The 23,767-nt window shown below is 43.4% G+C and overlaps 1 protein-coding gene across 2 annotated transcripts in view; it reads left to right on the top strand.

The window, feature by feature from the left end:
• Positions 1-23,767, top strand: part of MRPS5 (mitochondrial ribosomal protein S5) — a 123,464-nt gene that overhangs the window by 70,023 nt on the left and 29,674 nt on the right. For both annotated transcript variants that reach the window (XM_019480110.2, XM_014598213.3), the window contains exons 6-7: positions 21,370-21,460; positions 23,671-23,717. In XM_019480110.2, coding sequence (XP_019335655.1) covers positions 21,370-21,460; positions 23,671-23,717 — 138 coding nt within the window. The remainder of the gene's footprint in view (positions 1-21,369; positions 21,461-23,670; positions 23,718-23,767) is intronic.

Genomic DNA, 23,767 nt, shown 5'->3' with positions numbered 1-23,767 from the left:
AGGACTCACCAGTTGGAAGTTGGTGCCTCTGGCTGACAACCAACAAAATAAAGTAATTGTCTGGTAGAAAAAGTAGAGACAGCCCCCCAGACTACCTTAGGTTTTAGGGGAAAGAGCCATGATGTATGAAGGACTGTACATTTGGGGAATTATGGACCCTGTTATAGTCTTTTCTGAACCAGAAGAAAGTACTGTTTTTATGTGGAGCTTTAAAATGTTACTTGTATCTTATGTAGTGGCTTTAAGAGAGACCCTGAGAGTAGATGTGCCAAATATTTGCTTTTGAACCAGGGCTATGATCAGTATAGGCAAGAGGCAATTTTCTGCTGCTCTTTAATTTTAGCTATCCCTGGACTCCCTGTCATTGTTTGTTTGTGTTGTCACTTCTCTTCTGAATCTGCAGTCAGTTGGCTCTTGGTTGAACTTGTACTGGTACTCTCTTGTGATACATATACTTTCCTCAAAGAAATGTTTAATTCAGAACCCCTTCCCTTCAACTTTTGAAAACTAGTAGAATCATAGAGAAATAGGGCTGGAAGGGACCTCCAGAGGTCATCCAACCCCCTGCCAGAGGAAGGATCATTCTTTGGCGGGGGGGAAATAAGAACCCTTCTTTTTGATGCCATTGAAATGCAGTTGATGGATAAAGCCAAGGCATCTGAGATTTTGTCAAAATGGAAACAGAATAAAGTTTTAGACTGCCTTGGGTGGCAACTCAGGACCTTGCCACATATTTAAATTAAAGCTGGATAGAAACCAGGTATGAAGTTGTTACACATTTTCAAGCACTAACTTTGTAGCTGGTTGGCTCTTCTTATAGCTGGGTAGACATATTTACAGTGTGATAATTACTTTGCACATGGCCCGTCTAAATTTATTGCACAATTAACCAGTTAATTTTATAATGTATGTAACATGGCAGGGGCCTAATAAACACCGTGTATGGTGGGGGAACACCATTTTACATTAAAGTTTATATGGCGACCATTAGTCTTATTAGTCTTTATATGGCAATTCATTAGTCTTAAAAACAAAAAAAAACAGAAGAAACTGTGAAAAATTATAAATATCCTTCAAAAAGAAGTTATTTGAAACATCTTAAAGCCTGATTTAGGTGCCCAAAAGGAGATAAAAGTGCTCCCACAAACTTTGTAGCCTGATTTTCCCAAAAGGAGGATTATTATATTCTGTTTTGCACTGACAGCTCTATTTCTTAAAAGCCTTCAATGGCCTGTCCCCTTCTGCTAAATTTGCATTGTTCTTTGTACCTACCTGTCCCTTTGCTGACTGAGAGGATCATCATTGGGAAAGTTGCTGGCTACCAGCTTTATTACAAGTAGGAATCCCTGCTTATCCATGTCATAAAGATTTCATGTATCCTCTGAGACTTGCATAAAAATGGTGTCACGTAAGAGTGACATACTAGATAAGTAGAAGCCCTGAGGTAACCTATAAGGTGCTACTGCAGACAAACCTCATGATTTTTCCTGTGTTGTTTCACCTTTATGTATAACCATTTCTTGGTTCCTCATCAGTGGTTCCAGTTAGCTTGCTCTGTTGCTTCAGGAGATGGGATGGTTGGTTGACAAAAGTGTGCTCTTCTGTTTGGGGTGGAGTGTTCTCCATAGCTGAAGAAATGACATTTAATAGGAATCTCAAAGCATCAAGCTACCGAGACAAAACTCTTACCACATACTTCCGTTGGTGAATTGCAAGTGTCGGTTCTCCATTTTTTTAGTTTTAATACTAATGTTAATATTAAAATGTTACTTATTGTGAAGCAATTTAAAAACATGAATGAACAGTGTATGTATACAATATATGCTTAGTGACTAGAACTTTACTTTCTCCTTCTATAACATACACTTTGATCATTCATTTAAAAAAAAAATAATCTCACTTGCTGCTTGGGGAGTACTCTAATGAGAGGGGAATACCTAAGGTTGAGGAGGACTGGGTTAGAGGGCTACTGGAGAGGCTGGACGTGTTCAGATCAGCAGGTCCAGATGCTCTCCACCCCAGGGTGTTGAGGGAGCTAGCAGGGGTTATTGCAGGGCCCTTGGCATGGCTTTACGAGCGCTCGTGGTGCTCGGGCCAGGTGCCAGATGATTGGAAGATAGCCAGTGTGGTCCCCATCTTTAAAAAAAGGGAGGAGGGAGGACCCGGGCAACTATAGGCCCGTCAGTCTTACCTCAATAGTGGGGAAACTCTTTGAGAAGATCATCAAGGAGCACATCTGTGATAGGCTGGCATCGGGGATGATGCTTAAGGGCAACAAGCATGGTTTCATTAGGGGCAGGTCATGTAAGACCAACCTGATTGCCTTTTACGATCAGGTCACAAAAGCATTGGATGCACGTGTCACCGTGGATGTAGTCTTTCTGGACTTCAGCAAGGCCTTTGACACTGTCTCCCAGTCCATCCTCATTAAAAAACTAGGCGACTGTGGCATCGATGCCACAGCAATCAGGTGGATTGCTAATTGGCTGACGGGTCGTACTCAGAGGGTGGTGGTGGACAGGTCATATTCAACCTGGGGGGGAAGTGGGCAGCGGAGTCCCCCAGGGCTCGGTCCTTGGGCCCACACTGTTCAATTTCTTTATCAGCGATTTGGACAATGGGGTGAAAAGCAACCTGTTTAAATTTGCTGATGATACCAAAATTTGGGGTGAGGTGGGCACACTAGTAGGGAAGGAAAGACTGCAGCAAGACCTGGATAGGTTGCAGGGGTGGGCTAACAAAAACAGGATACGTTTCAATACAGACAAGTGCAGGGTGCTGCATTTGGGCAGTAGTAACCAGCAGCACACTTATAAGATGGGAAACTCCCTTCTTGAGAGCACGGAGGCAGAAAGGGATCTTGGAGTCATCATTGACTCCAAGATGAACGTGGGCCGACAACGCGAGGTCACGGTCGGCAGGGCCAACCGGACCCTATCGTGCATCCACAGGTGCATCTCAGGTAGGGCCAGAGAGGTGATCCTCCCCCTCTACGCGATACTGGTCAGGCCGCAGCTAGAGTACTGAGTCCAGTTCTGGGCAACCGACTTCAAGAGGGATGCGGACAACATTGAGAGGGTCCAGAGGAGGGCCACCTGCATGATCCGGGGACAGCAGGGCAGACCCTACGATGAGAGGCTACGGGACCTGAACCTGTTCAGCCTTCACAAGAGAAGGCTGAGGGGGGACCTGGTGACTGTGTATAAACTTACTAGGGGGGACCAGAAGGGTTTGGGGGAGACCTTGTTTCCCCTAGCGCCCCCCGGGATAACAAGGAATAACGGCCACAAGTTGTTGGAGAGTAGGTTTAGATTAGACATCTGTAAGAACTACTTCACAGTTAGGGAAGCTAGGATCTGGAACCAACTTCCAAGGGAAGTGGTGCTGGCTCCTATCCTGGGGGTCTTTAAGAAGCAGCTTGTTGCCTACCTGGGTGGGGTCATTTGAGCCCAGTTTTCCTCCTGCCCAGGCAGGGGGTCAGACTTGAAGAGCTGCAAGGTCCCTTCCGACCCTACTTCTATGATTCTATGAGCTCTTATATGGCCCTACAGGCTTAAAATTCCACCTGTGGCAGGAAGTTTTTTGCCTTGCACTGTGAAATCCAATCAAATAACTGGGTTTCTATTTTAAAAAAAAAGACATTTGTTCACTGCAGGTTGAATGTTACTTCTAGATATGTATTACTAAGATTTTATTATCCTTGAAAAATATACTGTGTTACACTTGTAATGTATTCAGAAGCATCATTCAATTGGGGTGTCTGTTGAAATAAATTAACAAAGTACACTTTGTAAAGTAGATGTTTTTTATTATTTTGTTGACTGCATGCTACTTTGCAAAACACAGTAATCTGTAATAGATTTTCCAGTCACTACAGAAAATTAAGAGAAGTTCCTTTATGACGGTCTCTCATAGATATATCCTGTCCTGTACAGAAATATACACCAATTTGCCTTGCTGCTGCTTTGTATTTTCTGAATGAAGTCCTTCCTTTTTTCCTCCTAAGTTTGTAAATAGGAAGTAATATTTTGACATTCAAAATGTATTGCAAGGTCAAGAATATTTGCAATGTTTCCTTTTATGCTAACAGAATCAACTTATCCTTCAGGTGTCAGTACATTTAAGCTAAATTGCTGTTTAAGGTAAAGGTTACTGGTTTCTCAGTCTTCGTCAAATATGTCTAGCTTCCTAGCAACGTTTATAAGTATTTATGTAATCAATAGTATGGGAAACTAAATTTCATCAGATTAATTTTTTATATAATTATAAATCTCAAAATAAAAAATTAGTTTCCTGGTTAATAGAAAAAACTGGATCAGATCCTAACTTGTGATTCGTAATTAATTTATATGTAAATTTGCTAAATGGTCAACTGTACTAGCATGGCCAAAGATCTCTGAGGCAGTAGGGTCAGGCTCTACTCTGCTATATCTGTCAAAACCCAAATTCAGTAAGTGAAACTAAGTATATCTAGAATTGCTTAAATGCAGTGGTGTAAAATTTCGTCCAGCATCCAGGGATTATGTAGTGTTTTCTGAACCAATCTTAACATTTAGTTGTAGAATTCATGACTGTTGTGTAAATAAGAGAGAATAAAATAATGGAATGGAAGGTTAAATCACAGATGATTTGATATTTTGATAAATTAATCATTTCACATTTTTACGTAGCATCCTCTGTAATTGCTATCATGAAATTGCTGCTGTATCTGTGTATAGGCTTCTAAGAAGAGAAAGCTGACCCTGATCATCTGATCCAGTGTTAACCTAGCACAGCCATAAGACCTCATTTAATAATATATGCATGATGATGGTGAGTGTGTTTAAATTTCAATTAAGGAATCGGGAAATGTCATGATTAGTCCCATTCACTTTTCATGCACATTTGATTCAGAAATCTAATTGAATCCACAAGTCTCATGTATTCTCCTGGATTAAAATAAATATTTTCAGCAGGTACATTTTAAAACGCTTTAAAACCAGCTGTGAATATTTCTGTTTAGTTTTATAGTACAGAAATATTGTTTGGGATGCTGTTGGAGTTTGAAGCGTCCATTATACTAAAGGGATGAGCAGTTTCTCTTATAAACAAATCAAAATTAAATCAAACAAAAGCATAGAGCTGGTGACTTAGAGTTTGGAAAAATCCACCAATTAATTATAAGGTTTTTTTAGCTGAGGAGGCTTTTGGAATAGACCAGAGAAATGTTTTTGTTAGGCCTATGCGAGTAGGAAAGTATTCATTCGGATTTGGAATTGGCTGATTCGGAGAAGAGTGATTCGATTTATGTTGCTGTCCTGAAACAATTTGGCCAAATCAGCTTCAGAAGATTCGGCACCGATTCGGTGATTCGGATCAGCCCGGGAGAGGCAGGCACAGCTGGGCGGCTTCAAGTTCTCCCGCTCCTCCAGCTGTGCCTGCCTCTCCCTGGGCGGGGGGAGCTGTGGGAGAAGCCCCAACCCCATGACTGCCCTGCCCGACCTCATCCCTCGCACAGCCCCAGCCTAGTCCCGGCGCTTTAAAAAAACAAACAAACAAACAAACAAAAAACCCTGCACTCACCGGATGCAGCAGCGACTGGGGCCTCTGGGCACTCGTGGCAGATCCCCCCCCCTCCCCCCCCCCCCCACACAGTGAACTCTGGCTGACTGCTGGAGCCACCCCAGCTCCCAGGCAGCGTGCAGTGCCCTGCCGAGCCAAGCTACATCCACGCCATGCCTGCCTCCGGCTGTGCCTGCCTCTGCCCGAGCCGGAGGAGCCTTGGGGGCTATGCCCTGCTGCCGCTTGCCCAGCAGTGTGGGGAGGGGGGGCGGATGCAGGCACGGCTCGTTCTGGACAGCTGCATCAGCACTAGGAGCCAGGGCTCTGCTCTGCCGCCGCTTGCCAACCAGTGCAGAATACAGGCATGGCAGTGCTGGGAGCAGGGGCTCTGCCCTGCTGCCAATTGCCCCCTTCCACCTGGAGTGAGCCATGCCCACATCACACCCTCCTCCCTTCCACACACCCCCCCCAATCTCGCCCCAGCTGGGCAAGCAACAGTAAGGCAGAGCCCCTGCTCCCAGTGCTTCTGCACTTACATCCTGCGCACCCCCTCCACCTCCCTCCCTGAGTAACGTGCCCTCCCGCCCTGACTGTGCAGCTTGTTCCAGCCCATATCCATCCCTCTCCCAACCCCAGCCAACTTACCAGCTGGAGGCAGCTCTCAGCTGCCTGTTTAGTCTGTGGCTGAATCTTTTTCCAAAGCTTTTCTCAACTGATTCAGAGCTTTTACTTGGTGTCCTGGTTTGATTTGGATTCAGAGATTTGGTCCCCGATTTAGGCCGAATCTCTTCCAAATCAAATCGGTTACCGAAGCTTCGCACAGCCCTAGTTTTTATCATCGTGCAATGAAAATATGTGAATTGCAGCTTATTTGCATACTATATGCATATTGGTTAAAATGTTTAATTGAGGTTTCACCTTGAAAATTTGATTACATTAATTATATCTCATATGAATATATCATCCTGTATTCTGTAATCAGTGAAAGACAATTATGTCAATACATAATGTATTATACAATTTTTTAAGTTTAAATTTATTTATATGTGGCTAACTTAGACTTGACATTATAAAAAATTGTTACTGCTTAAAGTCTTAAGTATAGGAAATTAATTTTTTTTATCTATAATTTAAAATTGCCAACATCTGTTTCAGTTTTACATCTCTGACATTACATTACTGTTTTAACCCCCATTTGGTTGTTGAGGAAAGCGGTGCTGAGAGGGGCGGGCATAACTTTTCAAAACCAGCATCTGATTCTATATTCTGGTAAGAAATGTCTTGGACCTATTTTCTGGGCATCCTCACAACTAACACCCCCTTCTGACTTCAGTCAGACTTGTTGAGCCTTCAGCATCTCTGAAAACCTCAGCCTTCTCTCTGGGTGACAGCCAACGTGTTGCAGATGGGGAAAAGCATAACTTGTGACTTTCAACCCTATTCCTAATTCACAAAACCATCCGTCTTCCCACTCAATTACCAGAGAGAAAATTAGAACCTGTAAGTTTAGAGATGAAGACACTTTGTATTTGAAGTGAACTTTGCAGTTGAGTTGGAGTTGAGATCTTTCTAGGCAGAGGAATCTGTGAGAGTGCTCACAGTCTCTCTTTACTGGATTTTTTCTGTTGTACTGACATATCAGCACTATGGGTTTTCCATTCCTCTTTCTTCACTAAGAAAAAATCAGTGAAAATAAGTGTGAAAATTCAATAAGTCAAAAATTCCCCAATGTTGATTCTACAGAAAATACCAGATAGCCAAGATTTTTAGTTTGGTAGTTCACATGTGAACTAACTTGATCGATTAAAACACATTATTATGTTTTGTAGAGTTACAAAAAGAGTTGTACGCATTTTATCGTAATAGAAGCTATGTGTCCTAAGGCAGTTGCTTAATTTAGCCTTTGTACATAAATTGGTAGTCTTCTGAATCCAATATTTCGACTTGCTGAGGAGGGCTTTAAACTAGGCAAGCCCGGAGGACTGGGGGTAGATTCCACTACTGAGCATAAATCCTCTGGCCGAGGATTAAAAAGAGGTTATTCCCACATGGTCAAAAAGAGGGAAAGGGGCCAAGAGATCCACTTGGCTCAATGGGGACATTAGAGAACTTCTCAAAAAAAAAAAAAAAGAAGCGTACATGAAATGGAAAAATGGTGCAGCATTTAGAGAGGAGTACACTCATATGGCCAGGGTCTACAGGTACGAGACAAGGAAAGCAAGGCACGAATAGCGATCAAGCTGGCAACTGAATTAAAAGACAACAAAAGTCCTATAGGTACATAGGGTGCAAGAAAAAAATCAAGCTCTACTGTTGGACCCCTAGTGAATACGGAGGGGCAGTGCACAGTTGATTCCTCACAAAAAGGCAGCACTCTTAAATACTTAGTTCACATCTGTATTCTTGAAATCAGGTGGGAACTCATCAGCTGTCCAGAGGTCCTGATAATATGAGAAAGACAGCAGTCCACATAAAATTGGTCCCAAACAGGTGAAAATACTCTTAGAACATTTGGACGTGTTCAAGTCTGCTGGGCCAGGTGACCTGCATCCAAGAGTCCTGAAAGAACTGGCCAACCTTATAGCAGTGCCTCTAGCAAGGCTGTTCGAAGAGTCATGGAATTCAGAAGTGGTCCCAAACGACTGGAAGAGGGCTAACGTGGTACCCTTCTTTAAGAAAGGGAAGAGGGATGACCCTGCCAACTATAAACCAGTCAGTTTGACTTTGGTCCTGGGAAAAATCTTCGAAAAAATTGTCAAGACCATCAACCGCAAGCTCATAACTGGTGGAGTATTAAGAAATAACCAGCACAGCTTTGCCAAGGGGAGGTCGTGCCTAACAAACCTGGTATCCTTCTATGACCAGGTAATCGGCTGGATATGGGATATGCAGTTGATATAGTCTACCTAGTCATCAGCAAGGCCTTTGATAATGTGTCCCATAGGATTCTCTCAATTAAGTTGGAGGGTACAGGACTAGACCGGTCTACAGTGAGGTGGGTTGGCAACTGGCTCAGAGGCCGATCCCAGCAAGTTGTAACTGATGGAATGGCCTCATCCTGGAGGGTCGTCTTGAGTGGTGTCCCCCAGGGATAATGCTTGGGCCCATGCTCTTTAAGATCTTTATCAATGACTTGGATGAGGGAGTGGAAAGCACAGTGATTAAGTTTGTGGATGACACCAAGCTGTGGGGAAATATGGACACATCTGAGGACAGGGTAATGATTCAGAATGACCTTGACAGTTTGGGCCTATGAGCTCAATCCAATCAGATGAGGTTCAGTAGGGACAAGTGCTGGGTCCCTCATTTGAGTAGGAAGAACCCTCATCATAACTATACAATGGGTGGTGTCCACTGCTTGACGGTGCATCTGGAAGGACCTGAGGGTGGCAGTCGACCAGAAGATGAATATGAGCCGGTGCAATGTAGTCACCAGCAGGGCAAATAGAACTCCAACATGTATCAGGTGATGTGTTGCCAGTAGATCCAGGGAGGTGCTCCTCCCCCTCTATTCAGCATTGGTGAGGCCACAGCTGGAGTACTGCATCCACTTCTGGGCACCACACTTCAAGAAGGATATGGATAAGCACAAAAGAGTACAGAGAAAGGGCCGCCCATATGATCTGGGGCCTGGAGGATAGGCCCTATGAGGAGAGACTCCGGGAACTAGGTTTGTTCAGTCTGAGCAAGAGAAGAGCGGGAGGCGACTTGATCGCCGCCTACAAGTATGTCAGGGGCGAACACCAAGGGGAGCAACTTTTCAGAAAGGCAAATCTTGGGAGGACGAGGTCCAATGGGCACATGCTAGTTGAGGAAAAATTTAGGTTGGACATAAAAAATTGTTTCCTGTAAGGGTATCTAGAATCTGGAACACACTTCCAGCATAAGTGGTGCAGTCGCCATCCCTGGAGGTGTTTAAAAGGAGGTTGGACAACACCTCCTTGAGCCCGCAGCAGGAGACTGGACTCAATGATCTTACCGGTCCCGTCCAGTCCTACTATTCTATGATTCTATGACTTCCTCTTTCTTGCTATGAGAAAACTAACTGAGGACTCTCTGTACAGGGTGATGTAATCAATAAATCATGTCCCACTTGTAGTTTTTCTCTTTGTTGGACTTCCTCAGGGCAGATTTCTGAGGGCAGCAGCATGAATTTGTGGTCTAAAAGACAACTGCTTTATGAATGAAGAAAAGCAACCCCATCCTGAACGGCTGGTGCAGACTCGGCAATGAGAGATGTCTAGCTATTGGTATCCCTTGTGTCTCATTTCCTAATAACTACTTCTTAGTGTATGTTGTGGCATCCCTCGTATAAGAGGAGCCTATGCCATGTTGATGTGCCTTAGTGATGTTCTGCTTTGTTCCTTAGCTCTTTTTGTCCATATGCCCTATAGTATTAGGAACCACCTCTAACCTCACTGACCCCTAATTTAACAAGGTCCCTTAGAAAAGTCAAAAACACACTCAGGTAGACTAACCGGGTAGGCTGAACTGTGGGTTAAAAAGAAATAAAACACTAGTGAGATTTCCCTTCTGGACCCGTAATTAGTTGGAGTCAGCAAAGCTTATCCCTGCCTAGCAGCTGCTCACCTTTTGGCTGGGTGGGAAGTTGGCTGCCAGAATGAAGAGGGAAGAAATTAGCATCTTCTTTTTTTCAACCTCAGCGCACACACAGCTGAACCCATGAATGCCTTCTGTGTGCCTGCTTAATTTTACTTGAATAAGAAAAAAGCTATAAGCAGCTTGGTAATGTATAATTTTATTACATGAATTTGCACAGAGAAAGGTAAGAATTTATTTTGTAGAGGAATGTTGTCAGCAACAGAAGCTGCTGATATCCAGAGACAGCTACAAGACCAAGTAGGTAATTATGATCCCATAATTTATATAATAATGAGTATGGGATTTGGAATAAACAAGCCTTGTTAGTATTCATACTTTAAATAGATAAAATATATACCGATATTTTTGTGTGCCCTTTTAATTTTTTTTGACCTTGTGGAGCTATTTTGTATTATGATCAAGACATGTAACAGAAAGGACTTAATGCGGCTAGGGAGCTCAAAAGTTGCTGTTTTTGTCTTCCATCTGACTTGTTTTTATCAGCAGGTGTGTGGACACTGAATACACAATTTTGAGAGAACCTTTTATAAACAAAGATGCTGAGGCACTCTCATTTGGTATTTTATGAACAATAAAATCTAAGGTTAACTTACAAAAACATTAATTAATGTGCTCAGTAGCTGCAAGAAAATAGCAATACTCAGAGGTAGTTCCATTTAAACCAGCCTTTTTCTCTTTTCCTGGTTTTCCCTAATGTGAAATAAAGTACAAGCCCTCTAGGACTTTGGACAATCTTATAATCAGCACTGAGGCTTCCACAAAGGAAAATTAGCCTAGCCAGTTTTAAGGGATTGGTTTGAGAGTCACACAAGGGTTTTATTTTGTTTTGTTTTTCCTGTTCCTTTTTCTAGACTTTTGTTGTTATTTGCACCTTGGCTTCTCTATGCCTCATTTCCCAGTTGCCAAATTATGACATTTCTATCATTCAGGTGTTAGGAGGCTTCTTCCATTCCTGTCTAAGAGCTGTGATTCTAAAACAGAAGCATTATAGAAACAGAAAGTGATGGTGGTAATGTAAGTGTAATGAAATATCTGGTGATTAGTAGCTGCAGTTGTGCTTGACAGGTTATGCGTATCATTGTTATCCTTTCAATTACAAGTCTTCATATCACTATCACAGATACTAAAATTATTTTTTCTTGCTTCTTTTTTCCTATACTTGGGCTCTTTTTGTGATCCCTGTGGCCAGTGGTGTAACAAGCTGATCTGGTGCCCAGGGTATAAACCCTGCAGGGGGCACAGTTCCAAGAGTGTGGGCCAAGTGGGGTTTGGGGACGGGGACAACAAGGAGCAATTGTAGTCATGTTGGGAACTCCTAAACATTCCTTGGCTGAGTTGCTGCTACCATCACCACCATATGAGCTGTTTGCTCTGGCTGTTGCTCTTAAAGCAGCACCAAACAGGGACATTTTTTAACCTCCTAGCACGTGTATGCTTCTAGGACACAGACTCTGCAGGGGTGGAGGGTGATTCTGGCGTGTCTCCTTACTTGGTGCCTGGACTGGATGCCCTCTAATCCACCCCTAGTTACATTACTGCTGTGGCATTGAGTAACAGTAGCATATAAGGGTGTTCTGTGTTACTGTACTGCGTGGGTATGTTGTTTTACTATGATCATAATTAGAAAGTGAGAGTTGCTAATATTTAAGGACTTAAATCTCATCACTTGAGGTGAGTACCCTTTTGGATCTTGCACAGAGGCAGAGGAAAACTCTGTAAGAAACCACAGTGTTGGAACACACAAGGCTCTGCCAAGGACCGATTGATTGTTTTGCCTAGCACTGCACTTGCTTCCTGCCAGTTTTAGAAAATTAAGTGTCTTGGTCACCATCCCTTGTGTTTTATGTGTTTGCATTTTCATTGCCTGTCTTTAGCAAATGTCAGTTTATTTCAGGAATTTTATACAAGCAAGACTGCATGTAGTCTCTGAACAGGGGATGCTAGAGACCAGGACTCCTGAGACTGTTATAACCTTTTCAACATGTCAGAGTCTTTTTAGAAATTAAATGATATGTTCAGAAAGCTATATAAGAACCAGAGGACTGGAATGGTTACTGGTCACTGAGTTCAGTCCCTTGGTATGGCAGGCTGTATGTCTATAATCCCTTCATTGTCCTTTATCTTAAAGAGGTATTTTTCTCCCTGGGGTTTATCTGTCTGGGGTAGTTACAGATGGCCTTAATTTGCTCTGTCTTTGCTAAACCAACCAAAATTCTATGAGTAGATGTCTGTATTGCTTCTGTAGAAATTTTGGGGACCCCACTTTTGAGTTCGCCTCATCCAGCCATTCCCATTCTGCACATGCCAAACCTTAAGCCTACTCCCAGGCCAGCTGCTCCTCAGTGTCTACATTGTGCTCAAAAGTGACGGAGGGGAGGCTGATGCCCTTAGCTGCTTTTTTGCTTCATTTCTAGGTCTGGCATGTGCAGACCTGGAATGAGAGCAGGTAGATTAGGTATGTTAGAGAGTATGGCTCCTGAGCCTTCTATCAAAACAAGGCAGACACACCCTCAAAGTAGAGTCATAACAGGGCAGCACCTGCTGCCTTATTGCCAGTAGTAACATGGCCAGCCTTCAGTTGTGGCAATGGCTATTGCACCCTGCCAGCTGCCAGTTATGACAGTGGCTATTTTTGCAGCCTTACAAAGGTGGAGCTTGGAGCTTCTGTCTTGGTTCCTCTCCCGCTCTCTCTTCCCCAGTTATGCTACTACCTCAAAGAACTTGCTACACATGACCTTTCCCCTTGTGATCACCCAATCCAAGTTTTATTTTCTATGACCATTTTTTCTAGAATATCCTCATCTACCTGCCAACCCCAAACCTAAAATAGCATCTCTTTTGTTGGCTTAGTAACTGATGGAGAAACTTCTTAGCAATTGAATACAGAATGTCTGGGTCCTACCATTATCATTTTTCTCCAGTTTATTTGAGGGAAATTAGTCTGCCATAATGACCCAACTTCCAGTAGTTTTTCACTCTTCTAATAATGTTGCACAGATTTCTAATGTTGCCACTGCTTTCCTACTGGCAAATTTCCAAACCCCATCAGCCATGCACACTGGATCAGGTTGGGGATTACTTAGAGAAGCTAGATGCTTTCAAGTCAACAGGACCAGATGGGATGCACTCTGGAATACTGAAGGAATTGACTCTGAAATTACCTCAGCCATTGTCAAACATAGCCTGTGGGAAATATCCATCCTGCAGAGCTGCTCTACCTAGTCTGCTGGACAAGCAACAGCAAGCTACTGGAAGGTGTGGGGAGGAGGGGTGTAACTGGAAGTAGCTTGCTGCAGAATCTGGGGTCTCTAGGCCTTGGTGGACACGGCTGTTGGCAGCACAGAAGTGAGTAAGGGCTGTGCTGCCAGCCTTGCTGCAGCCACTGATGACCCTGGTGTTCCTGCCACAACCCATAATCCTTGCGGTATAGATCTGCCCTGAGGTATGGGGTGAGTTTGACACAATTGATTTATTCCAAAAGTTGTCCTGAAGCAAGATATAGTCAATTCTAATATCTCCTGCTACTGAATCAAAAAACACCCATGGAGGCAAATATTTTATGTAGCATACCAGTTGACCGGGGTTGTAGGAGACTTGATGGCTTGTACAGTATTCATCCACATTAATGGACTAGCTGTTTTCTTGGACAATGACATAACCTGAGGCTATGTCCTAAAATAAAGTTGCCTTACCAAAAGGTATAGGAGTTTATGTACCATTTTGAGCATCTCATTTTTGCAGCTTGTCATCATGTCACCAGTTCAGGGGGAACAATGAGACAGACTTACCACATGTCCTGTCCCTACAACATGCCGCACCCTCTGCCTAGCTTGCATTCATTTCAATATAATTTCTAACACAACTTCATTACCAAAATTTGCCTTTGGGGAGATGTATTGTTGCTGTAGTTACAAATCTTTGGGTGAATTCCTGTTCTGTTGTTGATGCTTTCTATAGAGAAGGGAAGGCAAATTTGGGTATTCCTCGGCTATAATTTTTGTCATCTAATAGAAGCAGTGGCATATTAATCTTTGCCCAGAAAAGGACAGTTTGTGGAGAATTGATGATAAATTTATGATGATTCTTTTGCAGTAGATTTCATGCTGTTCATAATAGTACTACATATCAGAAATGTATCTTCAGATGTCATGCATTTGACAGGCAATAGTGTTTTTACACATGTCCTACAAGCCCTGTTAAATCCACCCATATGGAAATGCTACTGTTCCAGTACCTATAACACTGGAGTCATTTTGCTTCCTCTGTCAGCACCCCTCTCAGATATGTTATCTGAAAAGGAGCAGAAGCCCTGCCTCATGAGTAATGAAGTGCAGAGAACAGGGGCAGAGAAGAGGGAAGGATGCTGCCTCATTCTTTTACTTCAGGAGTCGGTATTCCAAAAAATGCATGGGTGTACATCTCATGTTGTAGTATTGGATATGTAACACAAGAATCAGCTCATGCTATGTCTTGAGAAAACCATCTTATGGATTCTTAAACTGTATGAAAGGAAAAGCCAAGGATAATCTAAGAGTGATGTTGTGACTGATAGTCCAGAAATTATAGTTTCATAGTTTCATAGTTGGTAGGGTCAGAAGGGACCTGAGCAGATCATCAAGTCTGACCCCCTGCCATGGGCAGGAAAGAATGCTGGGGTCAAACGACCCCAGACAGGTGATTATCTAGCCTCGTTTTGAAGGCCCCCAAGGTAAAAGCGAGCACCACTTCCCTGGAAGTTGGTTCTAGATCCTAGCTGACCTGACTGTGAAGTAGTGCCTCCTGATATCTAGCCTGAAGCTACCCTCCATCAACTTATGGCCATTATTCCTTGTTACTCCCGGTAGTGCTCAGGGGAACAGGGACTCTCCCATTGCCTGCTGGTCCCCCTTGGCCAGTTTATAGACGGCCACCAGATCCCCTCTCAGCCTTCTCTTGTGGAGGCTGAACAGGTTCAGGTCCCATAGCCTCCCCTCATAGGGCCTGCCTTGCTGCTCCCTGATCATGTGAGTGGCCCTCCTCTGGACCCTCTCAATGCTGGCCACATCCCTCCTGAAGTGTGGTGCCCAGAACTGGACACAGTACTCTGCCCAGTACTCCGCATAGAGGGGGAGGATCACCTCCTTGGACCTGCTCATGATGCATTTGTAGATGCATGACAAGGTACAGTTAGCCTTCCTGACAGCATCCTCACATTGGCAGCCCATGTTCATCTTGGAGTCAATAATGACTCCAAGATCCTTGTCTTGCATAGAAGACTTCTGTATAAGGCGGCCCCATTTCCACATGATGCATTTTTTACAGTATTGCATTGCGGACTTGCATTGACCTAGTAACCCACAATTATGTCTGAAATGTTTATACACACTACCCCTATGGTAACAAAAGTGAGAGGAGATTGTGAAAATGGAAAGAGGACTCTTCCAAGCCTATTCGTTTTATATTTTGTGACAGTAAACTTCTGATGCCACATTCCAGAATTTGTGGCCTAGAGGTATTTGTATAATCAGAAGCCAGAATGTATATGTAGTTAAACCCTGATTATATGAACCCCATTATCTGGATCTGAATGTTAATTATTGGAATCTGACTCGATTCACAAATGCTGCCCAAGTGATGCCAACACTATCCTCTTTCCCTCTCCCTGTCTAGCATATATGCACCAGGGAAAGTCCAAACAAGTCCTCAACAGTCTCTTTTCCTTGCACTGTTTGGGGAAGGGAGCGGCAGTGGCGCTGGGAGGGAGGTTTGGGGGGCGGCTCTAATGAATTTTCAGGAGGCTGCAGTCCCCTCATAGCCTGGCTCCTAGCACTGCTGCTGTCTGGCCTGAGTGCAACCTGCCCCAGTACCCCTACCAGGAAGAGCCTGGTACCGCCCTGGCCCCAGCCTGCCTGCAGATCCGGGGCCACATCCCCACCCCATGCCCTCCCAGGCTGCGTGCCTCACCTCCCAGTGGACCAGCCGCTTGCAGCTCTGTCCCACACCCTGCCTTGGCTGTGCAGGGCCTGCCCCAGCACCAGTCTCTCCCTCACCGCCGTGGCAGGGAGCAGATTGAGGCCCCATCAGTAAGGGAGGGATTGGGGCACAGGCAGGAACAGGGGCTGGGGGAAGTGGTGGACAAGCAGAGGCCTGGGGGACATGTGCCCCCCCAGACCCCTGCTTGTCCTGCCACCCAGCCCAGCCAGGGCCCCACTTCCCCCTGCCTCTGCCCCACACTGCTGGGGCCTTGATCTGCCCCACCCCTGCAAAGCCCTTTCCCCTCCCCCACAGACTTACCTGCTGGGGGGAGGGTGCGCCCTCAAATAATTTTTTTTCTTCCTCTGCTTTAATCTGCCCCCCTTCCCCTCCCCACAGACTGACCTGTGCAGGGGAGGGAGAGTGTGGCGCACAGTGGATGCTGGGTTGCTTTTTAATTAAAAAAGTGATCTCCTAGTTGAAAAGGTTGGAGATCACTGGTCTAAAGCTTTTGTGAGGTCAAATAAGGTCACAGAGAGGTTTATGTTGCTCCCAACATTTCTCCTGCAGTTGGCAAGGTATGAAGATCATGTCAGTTGTGCCTTTTGATGCCCTAAACCCACAATGAGATTCCAGGAGGAGCTCTTCAGCAAGTTAAGGGAGATGGTTCTTTCTGAAGGGTTCTCGCAATGGATTTTTCTTGCGATAAACAACAAGGTGATTCCCTCTGTAGCTTCCACAGTCGCAGTCGTCTCTTTTCTTGGATTCCCAAGCATAGTCATTTTGGCTTAGAATCTCCCAGGGGTGAGGCTCAATAGGCATATGTCTAGAATACGAACAGTAGGTGTTTTCAACCTTTTTGGATCAGTGTACCTCCTGACAGCTGGACATGGAGCAGTGTACTCCCGGCAGCTGGATTTGGAGTGGAGAGGGTGGTGCGTGGCCACACGTGGAGTGGTGGCAGCCATCACAGACGAGCCTCCCCTGCCCCTCGTGTCTAGCTGAGTGGGTGGCACCTGTGTGGCAGCATAGGATGGTGCATGGCGGTACTCTGTTCCCACCCACCCACGTGTATCACCTAGGGCCTTCTCAAGTACCCCCCAGGGGTACGTGTACCCCCCAGTGACAGCCCCTGTAATATAGAAATAGGACCTGAACCTCCAGGGGGTTGGACTAGGTGACCCTTGAAGTCCTTTCTAACCCTATAATTCTATGACCCCTGTGCATATTACATTGTTAGAAGGGCAAGAGCTCTAGCATTGTGTGGGGATTTTTAAAAAAATGTATAATACAACAAAGAACAGTATGAGTGTTTATGTTGTATGAATGACATAATAAACATTGGCACTTCTTCTTTAGGCTACAACCTCCCTATTTGCACTCCCATTACAGCATTTTGAAACTCTTGCTTTTCTTTCCTCTTTTGAGAGATGTTAGATACGCTTTTGTTTTGCGTTTCAAAGAGATGATCTGTTTTCTTCCAATTCTCAAAAGAAAGCTGAATCTAAATTTTTAGCACTGGATAATGGATAGAATAGGAACAGTCAAATAAAGGTAGGCTGTGATTAAGGTTGAACTTGTGCCTGTTTACACATTTTAAAAAACTGCATATATATGAATTAAATTTAAATATAATAACTAGGGGTGATCTTGACTTCAAGAGAGACTAAAAAGGCTAGTACTCTTCAGTTTGGGGGGAAAAAAAGGCCGAGGGGGGATATGATAAAGGTCTAGAAGACCATGAAGGATATGGACAAGGGAACAGAGAACTGTTGTTCACCAAGTCCCAGAACAGTAGAATGAGGGGGAACACACTGAAATTAATAGGTCACAGGTTTAAAATGAGAAACCAGAGAAACTACTTTTTTATGTCACGTGCACTTAACTTGTGAAGTTTGTTGCCACAGGAGGTGTTGGAGGCAGTTAGCATAGCCAAGTTCAAAACAGGATTGAATAAATTAATGGATGAGAGATCTATTAATAGCTATTGAACAGAATGATTAAAGGAGATGCTCCCTCTGGAATCTCTAAACCAATAATGGTGGATGTCATGGAGGGCATTGAATAGGAGATGGATCACTTTTAGATCAGGGTAGAGCCAGGATTTTCCAAAGCTGGATGTGAGGACAACAGCATCCACTGCAGGGGTGGCTGAATCCCTGTGCTCCCAGCCTCATTGTCCTTTACCCCCTCCCGCCACAGGTGCAGTGCTCTGGGAGCCTCCAGAAATTCTTTTCAAGTCCCTAATGCAGGCGAAAATCCCCCCTGCCTTCCCCTTCATGCTCAGAGGCAAGTCCCCCTCCCTTTCTTCCCCCCTCTGCCTTTCCCAAACCTGCTGCTGCTGCTTTCCCTGCTGTCCCAGGGGGTGGGGGAAGCATGAGAGGTGCTTGTTCCTGCCTTGGTCAGACTGCACAGGGCATGGGATCAGCTGTAGACAGGGATTGGACAGCAGCAGGAGGATGGGCTGGTGGGTTCCCTCTCCCCATGCCTGCTCCAGGGACCTGGGCAGGGAGGAGGAAATGACTCCTACCACACTGTTGCCACTGTGTTCATCACCAGTTGAGCCCAGCACCTGTGCAGCCTGGTTGGGGTGGGTGGAAGGAAGTTGGCAGCTTCTCCTACCCCCAGGACAGCAGGAAAAATGAGAGCAACAGATGAGAGAAGGGGAGGGGAAGGGATGTGCCTCTGAGCACTAAAGGCATAGGCGGTGGGTTGTGGCCCAGAAGTGGGTCACAGGAATTTATGAAAGGGTCGTGAACAACCTGTAAAAATGGATCAACAAACTTTAAAAATGGATTCTCCTTTAAAGAAGAAAAATGTGGGAAACCGCAGCTTTTCTCATTGCAGGCAGGCAGAGTTCCAGCCTGCAAGGGGCTGCTTGGAGCCCCACACACCCTCTCCCTACCCCACACACTGGGGGGCTGGGGCCGGGGGCAGCAAGATGGGTGTGAGGGGCACTGGTTTGAGACTGGCCATCCATGTTTACAACTGGGTCCTGGTCCAAAAGAGGTTGAGAAACACAGCTCTATAGCATCTACTTCTGCCACTGTCAGAGATGGGACACTAGGCTAAATTGATCATTGGTTTGACCAAGGATGGCACTTCTTAGATTCTCATTTTAATCAACTTTTTAACTGTGCTGTTTTTAAAAGCAACAAGCTGTTAATTACCTATTAATTAATTCTGTTGCATTCTAATGATATGTTCTCAGCTGTATACTTTAATCCCAAAGCAGGGAGGAAAATACTGATGAACAGGTTGAAAAAAAAATTGTTCTTTGATTTAATAAGGCACCAAGGGTTGGGGAAGGAATCTAAGGACACTGATGTTCTAACAGTCTTAGCTTGAATGGCCTTTGCAGAGTTTGAAGAGAGATGTGATAGCTGTGATCGTGATGGGTGACTGAACACATTTTCTATCAGAGCTGCTCAGAGACAGCTGACAAATGCAGTTTTCATAATATTTCTTCTTGAGTAGTCAATCTCATGTGTCATCATTGCCCCCTCCTGGCTGAGAGAGACTAGTATTCAGTGTAATCCATAAATCCCAGGGTTGTTTGTTTTTTTAAATATGCACCCTAATTTCAATGTGTGTGTGCATTGAGAACATTGAAGAAATGCACACAGAGCAAAAGTAATAATTTTTAGATGCTGCTTGAAAAAACAGCCTTCATTCGGTTTCATTCCCCTTTTATTGTTCCAGGGTTTCTTTCTAATATCAGGCTTCCTGCATGACATCAGTATCTCAAGTTTGTTGCTAGTTAGCTGCCTTACTGCCAGATGGAAGTTAGAGGGAAGAAGACTAATATAGGCTGTGAGGAAGGCTTAACATTTATGAAGATCTGTCTCTGGAATGTGGTTTCTTCCAACCCCTAATAACTATGAAACTATTTGTGTCTTGAATTTAATAACATAAATATTATAAACTAAGGGTGTGGCTTTCAGAAGTATTTGTTAGCCTATTACCATTAAACTGGAGGGAGTGTTACTGTGAACTTGAGTGGGAAGAGTCAGGCTAACATAAATTGCTTCCTGAAAATCCTACCTGCAGTATAAATTGGTACTAGACTGACTTCTTGAAGAGCTAGTATAATTACTAAAATTATGTATGCATGTATTAATTGTGCATGCTTAATATCACTGTTAGTATAGTACTTTCTGGAAGGATAGGTATGGTTCCTTTAAGCTGTGCATTAGTACAGTTTTTTGTCCTTTACAAAAAGGGGAAAAAAAAAAGCCCATTGGGGGAAATTAACTGGAAGGAAAATGAATTTATTCAGTGGTAATGATGAGGTGCCAATATTTATAAAATTAGGGAATAATGGTAGGTCTTTTGAATATAAACCTTCATATTACAAGACATTCCATCTCTCCTAGTCTGTGTCTAATACCCCATTTTAAATGAGGGAAACTTGGGAACAGCATAATTAAATGACTTGCTCAAGGTCATAAACAATGTTAGTGGCAGTCAGGATCTGAAACCAGAACTCTCAATTTCCATTGCAGCAATGTAACAACAAAGCCATCTTTCCCCAAGTACTTTTGTGACCAGTAACTGGTTGTCTCACTTTTCTCTTTGAAGGAGCTATATAGTTTTTCTTTTAATATTTTTTTCCCTGGAAATTAAATTACCTTCTAATTACCTTCTTTTTTTTTTTTTCCTTTTTCTGTACTTGCCTTCAGATGTGGTTTTAGCAGTCACTGTCTTAATGACTGGAGATAAAAAATCAGTGTTTTCTGCTGCCTGAAAGCAGATTTAGTTCCCATTCTTCAAATGATGCAAAATAATAACCTGCCCTGAGCAATGAAATGAGAGCTTCTAAAACATCAAAATCCGAAGTCAGGAAACTAGATGTTAACATCTTTGTTTTCTTTAATTTTATTTCTTTTTTTCTTCCATGGTAGTTCTGCAGTGTGGTGATTGAGTTCGTATACAAAGCTGATTGTATTACAGAATGTGCGTGCATTACGTTACTAAACAGTACAGAAGAAGCCACAGAGAAAAGGTTCTCTTTGGTATAATGAAAGTGTGCTGCAGTGCAAATGTATATTGTTGACAATTTTTCAGTTGTCTTTAAATACACATACCTTAAAGTCAGTATTCTGTTGCAAGTAATAAGTATTCATTCAAAAAAGGCAGCATGTGTCTCAGTCTTTTAAAAAAAAAAAGTCAAATTGCAAAAGACATTAATGATTTGTAATAAAAGGCATTTAGACTGTGTCATGGTAAAATGCCTTTCTTTTTCCCTTCCAGCTGAAAAGCGTAGCTTGTATGACAGGAAGAGAAGGGCAGAAAAAATCTGCGAGTGCCCTTGTGGTTGTTGGAAATGGAAATGGGGCTGCAGGTAAGTGCAGTTGATAAAAGGTGTGTGGTTGCTTGGAAGAGGGAAGCATGACAAATAATATAGAGCCATACTGTTGATCTGCCTTTTTTTTTAATTAATAAACTGGGGTTGGGGGGGTTTTGTGTGTGTTTTTCTTTTTTTTTTTTTTTTACTGGAGACTAAGACATAGAAAATAATATAGGAAGGGGAAGAGAATTTCTGTTGTAATTGATAATTCAGGAAATAAAAACCTCATCAGGGACATCCATCATCCATGTTCTTGTATATAAAGCAAAGTAGCAAAGACTGAAATATAATATCCAGTTATAACAGTAACTTTTGTTTAATTCCTGTGCAACAGGATCAGTATTACTGGCATACATACAAAACAGGTTACTTTATTTTACAAATTTCTTTACGTACCGTTTTTTCTTCTGTATAACATGTTATTTATGATTAAAAGCCAACAAGGCAAATAATTTAGTTTTGGGTTGGTCATTAAGACAATTAAACAAATGAGGAAAGGTGGCAACCTAATATGAGCTGCTCTTTCTTATTTTGAAAATTATGCACGTTTTGTTACTGTATGCCATAGATGTAGGAATGGGCATTTATGTTTTTGTTACTTATTACTCAGCTAGAAATAACTTTCTGAACTGTGTGTGCTTGGGGAGGGGATGTTCTCACTTTCTAGCTCAACATGATCTGTCCCAATTGGGTTGAAATGTAATGCATAGCTTACTAATAATCTTCTCAGCTAGTTCGAGTTATCCTGATTTAAAAAAAAAGATTTCGAATTTATTTTAGGTTGAGTCTATGAAACATATTGTAAGCTACCTTCATGCCCACAGTTCTTTCAGTATTCTCTGTTACTTAATGGATTGACTCACTAAAACTGTCAGGTATATGGCAGCATTCCTTCAAATAGTGTATCTGTTGGAATGTAATTGTAACATAAAATACTTCAGATGAAACCCTAACCTCTTTGAAGTCTGTGTTAAAACTCAGTGACTTCAGTTATGCAAAATTTCACTGTTAACATTTTTCTTCTTCCATGAAGAGGTCTCTTCCACATGGAAAACAAATACAGCCTATTAGAGAAACAGTGAGACTAACTTTTAAAAAGTTTTGAATGATGCCAAAAGTAAATTGGGAAAAGTAGAGAAACACCAGACTGTAAAGGGTTTACAATATTGACAGGACAGTTGCATTTGCAGATTTCCCAGCACAAGAATATCCAGTAGGGCATGCATGGTTCACTTAATTTTCTGCATGAGAGAGATTCACTTTTAGAAGTTTGATAAATCTGCATAAGTAGGAGGGGAGGAGTCTTTCTTCAAAGGAAACACTAATGGTCATGGTCAGAAGAGACTCCAGTTGATCATAGCTCTACTTTACCAAGCAAGAAAGGTGGAGTTTAATGTATCATGTCTTCCAGGCTACGTACAGTCACTCAAAAGCCCTGAGACTGAATTGATCCAATCTTTGCAGGTTAGTCTAAGCTGCATAGATTGAACTGGTAAGGAAGTGAACAGATGCTCACTTTGATTCTGAAAATGCAGCCACATGCCTACAGTGGCCCAGGCCAGAAGTCAGGGGGCACTAGAGCACACCTCCCTGCTTGGCTGGAGCAGACAGCTAGGGCCAAGCTAGCCCACCTACCCTGGTGGGGAGGGAAGGGGTTTGCAGAGGGGGTGCAAAGTATTGTGGGATGCTGTGGGACTGAGTTAACTTGAATCTGGAGGGGATCTGATACAGAAGTTCAATAAACCAATTTCAGTTAAATCAGTTATTACATCCATTGAGGTTTATCTTAAACTGGTTTCAGCTGTTTTGAAAGAAGTTTATGTACACCAGGGATAGGCAACGTTTTTTGGCCAGAGTGCTGAAAAAACCACAATGTCTACCTTGGAAGGTGCCGGAGTGCTGACATGCCAGAGCCCAGAGCAGCTGTTTGCAGCCTCCCAGCTGCAGCTGGTCCACAGGGCCCAGTCTGCTTGCAGCAGGGCTTGCAGCCTCCCAGCCGCCTGCTGGGAGCAGCCTGGGTTCTGTGGCTGGCAGCACCTGCCTAGAGCCTGGGCTGGCGGTGGTGTGCCGAGCAAAATGGCCTTGCGTGCCCTGCTCAGCACGCATGCTGGGGGTTGCTGACCCCTGATGTACACTGAACTTCTGTTGTGTTACATATTTGAACAGAATATTTCTTTTTAATAAAACATCTGCTTGTCTTACAGGTTTTGCATTGGGGAAAGCAAAAGACAGACTGGTAGCTTTAAGAAAGGTATGTACTTTAAAAAAAGTAAATACAGGCAGTCCTTGACTTACAACATT

Source organism: Alligator mississippiensis, chromosome 1, assembly GCF_030867095.1.
Source record: "Alligator mississippiensis isolate rAllMis1 chromosome 1, rAllMis1, whole genome shotgun sequence".
In the NCBI taxonomy this organism is placed as follows: domain Eukaryota; kingdom Metazoa; phylum Chordata; order Crocodylia; family Alligatoridae; genus Alligator; species Alligator mississippiensis.
Note: the sequence above shows the minus strand (reverse complement) of the source record. Positions and strands in the feature narration are given on the sequence as shown.